We start from the raw sequence: 7634 nt of genomic DNA, 5'->3' as shown, positions 1-7634 counted from the left end.
GACTCGGATCTAATGAAGCCGGCTGCTGTGGCCGCTTTGAGGTTTCCACAGCAACCTCTTCCCGACTTTGTGGTGTTTATTTCCTTTAATCTCCTGGCGTTACCGTTATGTTGATCTATAGTTTTGCAGTCTGTGAAGAAAAATGTGCCACACTATCCCACGTGGAAAGAATTGCACGGTAGCTTGTGTTGCCTGCGAGGCAGGGGCTTTTTCCCACAAAAGCTATGGTCCGGAGTCTGTTGTACTTGATAATAACTTGCTGGTGTGAGATGAAGAAATCGGATCTTTGGGGAAGGCACCTTGGAGGAAGTGCTTGTTTTAGTTATGTGTTGCCTGCACTGTACCCATAGCTTTTTTTTTGAGAAGTCTTTTTTAGTTACAAGGCAGGTAAGTTGCACCCCTGCAATACAGCCATTAGAATAAAGGTTGCAGAACCCGAAGGAGCGTCCTCTGTGATTTGGCTTTTCAAAGGAGGGCTTTACTTTGGCAGCAAGTATGGGGTGCTTCACTTTTGGTACTGTGGTGTCTGGCATGTGGAGAGCAGAAGGATTAGTAAGGCTTGTTAAGCAGTTCTACTCAAAAGTAACTGCACAAGACAGACCAGATCTTAATTACATAGGTCAAGTGCGGTGTTCTTGAAGTTCTGCCGGTTTGGACGGCGCTTTGAGCAACGTGGTCTAGTGGAAGGTGTCCCTGCCTGTGGCAGGGGATTAGAACTGGATGAGCTTTAAGGTCCCTTCCATCTCTTAACCATTCTGTGATTCTGTCTAAGCTTTGTGATCTATACAGAAGATTACTGCATTGCAACATTTGGCCTAGACTTGCAACTATCCTTTATAATGCAGTTGGTTTTCAGGTATCTCGGTGCCAGGTGACAAAACAGCTGAAAGGTAGCGTTTTGGTTTTTAGCTAGCGCTTCGGTACCGAGTTTCTGCGCGATGTGTTCTGCTGAGGAACTCTTTGCTGCCTCTCCCTTGTGTGTAGTCCCAGGAGAGGGAAAAGAAAATGCTAAAACTGGGGTAGAAGTCTCAGGGTTTGGTATGAAAGGATAGTAGAGGGAGGCTAGCTTTCTGGAGTCCTAGTTAGTCCTGGTCACTTCTCGGTAGTCTGTTTTCTTCTGTGGTTTTCTTGTTTCTGTGTGGCTTCTTTCAGCTTGGTGAACTTTGGTTGGTTGGTTGGTTTGTTTGTTTTTAACTTGGGGCAGGGCTAGCACAGAGCAGGGAGAGAGAGAAGAAATGGGAAAGCTTCTGCAGTGAAAGAGGGTTGATGCACTTGACTTAGAGTTGACTGCTATCCAGTACAGTTTTACATTCTCATTTCAGCTTGCCTGCCTGAAATTAATGTAGTGTTTGTGAGTCTAAGCCTCGACTGAAGACCTTGCTTTCCTCCTCTGTAAGGGCAAGCTAAGGTGGGCAGATTGCAGCGTGCGATGGTTGTGCCTATCAAGACTCATGGAAAGGGACCTGGGTGTGCCTGGGGCCTCCAACTCAGCATCATTCGTCCTCCTTCAAACTATTTGGGATATCTTGATCAGTGGGAACTAATGGAGTTCTCTTTTTGTAGAGTTCAGTGCAGATCACGTTCGAAGAGGGTTCCCAGCTACCACCAGCTGCAAGTATAAGCCGAGTGATGTGCAAGGGACAGTCGGACCGCAGCATGGTAAGGCTTTGCTAGTCTGAATTGTTCTGTATGTGTTTCTTCTGTCGACTGATGTGTGTTGTAGGGAGGCTGCTGAGAGCTGCGTGATAGGGATCGTGGAACTGGGGAGGTTTCGGGCAAGATTCGTTGTTGAGTTTGGTGGTGTGCCAGCCGACTCTGGGGGAGCCCTAGGGGAGATATGTCAATGGAGCTAGGGCATATGTATGCTGAGCCCAAATATCAGGATCCTGCAGTGGAGAGGAAAAGAGAGATCTTGTCACCAGTATGTCTTTACTGCATCACGTGCATAGTCTCTAATGGCAGGTTCCACAGGGTCTGGGAGTAAGCCTCATGTTTCTTTCCCGCCGTGATGGGTAACCCTTGCCTATCACTTTTAGAGGTTTTGCTGTCGCTTGGTGATAGCCTCTGACCGGGGTATAAACTCTTCTTTCCGTTTCTCTCTAGGTGCTGTGTTGCCATCTGTCAGCTGAAGCTGTGAAATTCCCTGTGTCTGTTACTCAGCAGTCCCCAGTTGCTGTTTCTGTGGACACCTATCATGTCACTTTGGCTGTGCTGCAGGCTCAGGTAGTGGTTGTAAAAAGTTAGCCCGTGACCTTGTTCCTTCACCTGCCCCTAGGAAGGAGGAAAGGAGGACACAGTGTAGCGTGAAGAAAGGCCTCGTGATGCTGGAAGAAGTGGTGTTGCTGTTCTCATATTTGGCGTGGTGGCAGATAATCCAGATCTGCATGCCAAGTCCTGCTTTCTGTGTCTTGTTCTGCAGATGCTGGCTATGTAACGTAGCCATAACAAAATCCAGAGAGGTTTGAGATTTGGCATGGCAGCCTTTTCTACTGTGTTTTAAGTGGGTGTTTAAGAACTGAAAGGTCTGCAGAGTTCAGTCGTCCCCCCCCCGGGTGCAGTGGATAACAAGAAATGCGTCCTGTGTGTATATACACTTATGGTTGTGTCCTGGTTGTTGGCGTGAAAAAGAAATCCACATTGAGGAGCAGTATCCCCTTGATTATGGTCACGTGAAGCGGATTTTTTTCAGCGTGTTGAATATTGGAGATGCTTTTTCTAGAGCAGAAGCGAGGAAGCCAGATTTCGGGGTGGAGCTTGTGCCGCAGCTGCTTCTTCCCATAGGCCTGGGACTGCTTGTGTTCTCATGTTCTGTCTCTTACTGTCGCCCTGGTGCAGGGGCCTTTCGGTCGCTGAATTTGAAGCAGGGCAAGAAGAACCTAATGGAAGCAGAACCCCTTCTTGACCGTGGGTATTTGTTCTGGGCCAGGTGGAGATCCACTTGGAGGAGATTCAGAACGAAGGTCTTTTGGTGTCGTGGACATTCAAGGACAGACCGGACTTGAACCTTTCCGTTCTTCCAAGACTTCAACTTCGTGAGGTGAGTGGCAAACAGTGGGAGAAGCTGGGCTCGAGTAGTGGAAAGCTGAGAAAGGCAGAAACAGTGCTGAGACAGAAGGAAGGCTGTTACAGAGGGGAAAGGAGGAGTGGTTGGCAATTTGCTCTTGTGGCCCTTCAGGGCAAGCGAGGGAATTCTTTTGCCCTAGATTCTGTACTAGCTCAGCTTTGTCAAAACAGCACGTCCTCAAGAGGGCTGAAGTGGTACTGACACCTGTCATTTGCGTTTGGTGTAACAGCTGAATGGGAGTAAGTGTAGCAAAAAAAGGCTTTCTGTTTGCATAGGTCCTCCTGCTGTTGGCAGATGTTGAGCTGCAAAACGAGCTGTTGGTTTGGGGTTTTTTTTTGGGGGGGGGGGTGTGTGGAAGGGGAGTGGTGGTTTGGGGTTTTTGTTTGCTTGTTTTGTTTATTTGGGTTTCTTTTGAGAGGTTAGCGGTGCAGAATGGAACCCACAGGTGTTAGAGGCTTAACGAGCTGAATGCAGGAGTGCTTATGCTTCTGTGATCCAAATGGGTTGGTTCATTTGTTTGTTTTATTGACACCCTTGTTGCTATATCCCAAGTACTTGGAGGAATCGAGCTGTTCTCCCAGAAGTGCAGTGGTACCATCTCACAAGGTGGTGAGGATGTGGCAAACTTTAAAAGCTGTATTGTCAAAATTTGCAATGGGTATACTACAAATGCAGAGGGTTAGTTTGTCTCACGTAGACAACTTACATTTGCCTGCAGCTGTTACACAGAAGCTTTAAATAGTAGGGAGAGCAAGTACAGGATATGGCAAGAGTACTTGGGGTGTTATTGCCAGGAGAAAGACCGTGTAGTGTCTTAGAGGCGTGAGAGGCATCGGGAGCTGTATAAAAGGAAAACGTGTCTGCCTTATTATGATTTTTCTGTGTTTCCTCTTGATTTGTGGAGAGAAGAATGAAGGGAGAGCAGATCTCTCCACCATAAAGGATCTGATTGAGGATACCATCATCAGCACGCAGCCGGCCATGACGGTGAATCTGAAGGCCTGCACTGCTGGAGCTGGTGCAGTAAGGCTCTCTCCTCCTGTCACTCTTGTGCCTCAAGCTCTATGCCTCGGGGTGCTTCTGAGGGCTGAAGCTCATGCAGGAATCCAGAGGTCGAGCCTCGCTTCTGGGTGACACCTGCAACCTGGCTCGCACTGTAGTAGGAGTTGGGGTACTGTGGCTTGGGGAAGAGGGTTGATTGGAAACCACTCCAAAGGGCAGCTCTGTTCGTACACTGTTTTCTTAGTGCTGAGTGTCAGTTGTGTTGAGGTGGAGCCGAACTGCCCAAGACACACGTCTCTTTTGGCAGTCTCTCTGTTCCTCTGAATGTTGAGGTTCTGTCTGTAGCAGCCTTTGCGGTCCATGGCATATCGTCTTTTGTAGTCTGCCTGGCAGCCAGCGAGCTTGTGCTTGGCTGTCTCTTGTCTGCCTGAAATTCACCACCTGAAATAACACAGGGGCCCAACAGAGGTCAATAGCTTGGGGAACCTGCAGCATCTCTTGATGGCTCTGCAGGTATTCCCTGACAGCTGGTGCGAAGAGCTGCTTGGCAGATGTGGGGATGAACGTCGTGTGTCTTGCTGCTGTCTGCTGGCAAGTGAATGATAAAGGTGTGGGTCTTGCTCTTGTCATTTCTCAGATTCCCAGTGATAAGCTGACTCGAGAGTCGCTGTCCAGAGTAGCCCCTCTGGGTTCTAAGCTGTTGCTCCGGAATCTTCGAGTGCTGAACTTGGGCTGCCAGGGGAAAGGAGGTAAGCATGAAAACTATGCTGATCTGCAGAGGCAAGCGCACAGGTGGTGAGACTGGAGCAAGTGGAAGTTTTGGGTGGGTTTGAATGGAAAAAAATGGAAAAGAGGGGCATGCGCCCACCAAGCCACCACCTCGTGTTGAGTGCACATGTGCGCTCCATCCCTCTGTTGCAGGACTTGAGGAGATACGCTGCGTGGCAGAACTAGACAGCCCACCACAGCAGAAGTGGACAAGGCCAGTGGCAGCTGGCAGTGCCAGCACTGTGGCAGAAATGGAGTGGAACGAGGAGCTCTTTCTGTAAGTGTTGTGCCTTCCTCATGGCTGGCACAGCAGAGGTGGACCCGCTCGGTCTCTGGGTGTTATTACTGTGTGGCAGTAACTGGTGCAGACTGCACAAAGGTGAAGTCTGCACTCTGGGGCGGTGTGAGTTTGTGCTGCCTGTCTACTGGGCTACCAATTCCAGTGATTGGCCCCAGCTTGCATAGGTATTTCCTGCTCCCCTGGACTCTGTTTTAACTGGGTGGTCGGAAGCACTGATCGTGGTCGGCATGCGGGAGCAGCAGATGCAGAAGGCCTGGAGCGTAGATCTCGGCCTTACAGGCGGATTGCTCTCTCAACTTCCCCTGGCAGCCTTAACACAGCCCTGCAGGTGATACAAACAGGAGTTCTTGTCTTCTGTGTAGTTTGCTGCCCCTTGTCTCGTCCTCCAAAGTAGCACATGCATACTGAAGCTTTGGAAAAGGTGACGAGGCATGTGAGATCTGAGGGAGGGAAGATATGGAATGGGGTTGCTTGCTCCTTGGCTCTTTTGCCGATTGCCTAATATGAGCCTGTCTTCTTTTTTTTTTTTTTTTGTTCCAACAGGGAGTTGGGACACAGAAGTAGGGAGCTGAAACTACAGGTGCTGGGGAACAGCGGCAGAGGGGGAAGTGAGTACTGGCAGCCGTAGGACGGGTTGTAAGATGGGGAGACAAATGTGCCTAAGGGACTTCGTGTGCTTTGTGCCTGTGGTGGTTCAGTGTCGGTATGATTGCAATGAACTCTGCAAAGGATTTTTCATATCTGACTTTATGTGAGCCCCTCGCTGCGTAAAATAACTTTGGAGTGTGTTCTTCCAAGTGAAATGCTCTTACTCTGACATTTTTGGTACCCGGGAGATTCCCGTGGCCTGCCCATCCCACTCTGAAGCAGGGAGAGGGATGCGGGGATTTGCCCTGGTCTGTTGGAAGTTTACACAAGGCTCGTAACTCTGTTCATTTGCACTCAGTCAGGGACTAACTGCAGTGCTTATTTTTGATGGAGGCTGCGCAACACCCACCTCTTCAAGGTATTCAATTTCTGGATCGATAAAGGGGAGCGGAGGAGCGCTGCCTGCCTCTTCCCCACCTCGAACCTGGGAGCTACGGGGCAGTGGGGCTTGGCTTTGTTGACCCACAGGGCTGCTTCCCAAAAAGCAGTAGTTGCCAGGGAGATGTCTCAGATGCTGAGCTCACACGGTGCGTTCTGTTTTCCTGTTCCTTCTCGCAGGTGTGCTGCTGGCACATGCCACGCTTTTGCTTGATTCTTTGGGCAAACAACCTTCTGGGAGACAGGTCTGCTCCCTGGCCCCGGGAGCTGGGTGGTGCTGAAGCTACCATTATGTTGGAGGTGAGCCCATAACAGTGTTTGCAACGTGAGCCTCTAGCCAGACATGGGCATAACTGGGCTTGGGCTCATCGCAGGGGACTGTCAGACTCTTAGGTTGCAGAGGGGTGTCACTTGGGCCCTTGCTCCCCAAGCCTCCCTCTGCTCAACCGACTTGGTAGTGGGGAGGCTCCTTGGTGTCTGGAGCAGTAGCTTTTGTCACCCATACACCTGCCTTTCTGACTGTGAAGAGGAGAGCCTCTCTGAGCTGCGCTTTACCCTTTGTAGCTGCTATTCCAGGAGTCTCCTGCATCTCTGAATGCTCAGCACGCTACGTCTCTGCGAACCAGCATCACCCCCACTAAGAAGGTGGAGATGGACCGGACCATCATGCCTGATGGCACCATTGTGACCACCGTCACCACGATTCAGTCCCGGCCCAAGGCAGACTGCAAACTGGGTGAGGCTGCCACATGACGGGCATCTTGTACAGGTGGCTGCTAAGGTGGCGCAGGCTCCTTAGCATCTTGTGGCTGGCTGGAGGCTCATGCCTGGCCCTGAGGAAAGGGATTGATGCAGCCCTGTGGGGGGAGGCGAGAGAAGGACAAGCCTCTCTGATGCCTTTTGGCAGTGGGAGGTCCTGAGTCTTTAACGCAGATGCCGCTGCGTAACCTCTGTGCGATGGTGGGCCGAGTCCTTTGCTTCTCTTCCTCTATTTTCTTCACTGCTAAAGAAGTTACGCTGTACGTCCTGAGTGAGAACCGGAAGCACATTGAACTTGCTTGCTAGTGGCTATTGCTGCTCGCGGTCTGACATCCTGACGAATGTGGTGCTGTGTATCCCATGAGGCAGGGCTGGGAAATGGCATGAACGGGGTCTCACAACTGGGCTGCTTTGTGTGTCTTTTTCCGGTAGGCTTTCTACTACCTTGTTGTCACAAAGCCTCATGGAGCCAGCCTCTGCAGGCTCTCGGCATGTGCAGTTGAGGTTTTTTTAGGGCGTAGGGGGACACAACATGGTAGCGAAGTTGCCTAAACTTTGTCTCTGCTTACTGGTGTCTTTGTGTCTCTGCCTCTCTTTCACCATGAAGATTCGCCATCGAGGTCGCCTTCCAAGGTGGAAGTGACCGAAAAGAAGACAACTGTGCTTTTGGAGAGTGGCTGGCCCCGGAGCGCCCTGCCCCCCCAGAGCCGGAGA

At 50.6% G+C, this 7634-nt stretch overlaps 1 protein-coding gene across 1 annotated transcript in view; it reads left to right on the top strand.

Annotated features, from left to right (window-relative positions):
- Nucleotides 1-1563: 1563 nt before the first annotated feature.
- The window catches only part of C2CD2L (C2CD2-like), a gene marked incomplete at its 5' end in the record, with an annotated part of 9658 nt that continues 3587 nt past the window's right edge, over nucleotides 1564-7634 (top strand). The window contains 11 exon segments of the mRNA XM_010020111.1: nucleotides 1564-1659; nucleotides 2104-2223; nucleotides 2927-3037; nucleotides 3971-4087; nucleotides 4704-4815; nucleotides 4988-5111; nucleotides 5679-5743; nucleotides 6342-6432; nucleotides 6434-6461; nucleotides 6726-6897; nucleotides 7528-7600. Of these exon segments, the coding sequence (XP_010018413.1) occupies nucleotides 1564-1659; nucleotides 2104-2223; nucleotides 2927-3037; nucleotides 3971-4087; nucleotides 4704-4815; nucleotides 4988-5111; nucleotides 5679-5743; nucleotides 6342-6432; nucleotides 6434-6461; nucleotides 6726-6897; nucleotides 7528-7600 (1109 nt within the window).

Source organism: Nestor notabilis, unplaced genomic scaffold (assembly GCF_000696875.1).
Source record: "Nestor notabilis isolate BGI_N333 unplaced genomic scaffold, ASM69687v1 scaffold21948, whole genome shotgun sequence".
NCBI classification, from domain to species: domain Eukaryota; kingdom Metazoa; phylum Chordata; class Aves; order Psittaciformes; family Psittacidae; genus Nestor; species Nestor notabilis.
This window is presented reverse-complemented; position numbering and strand designations above follow the sequence as displayed.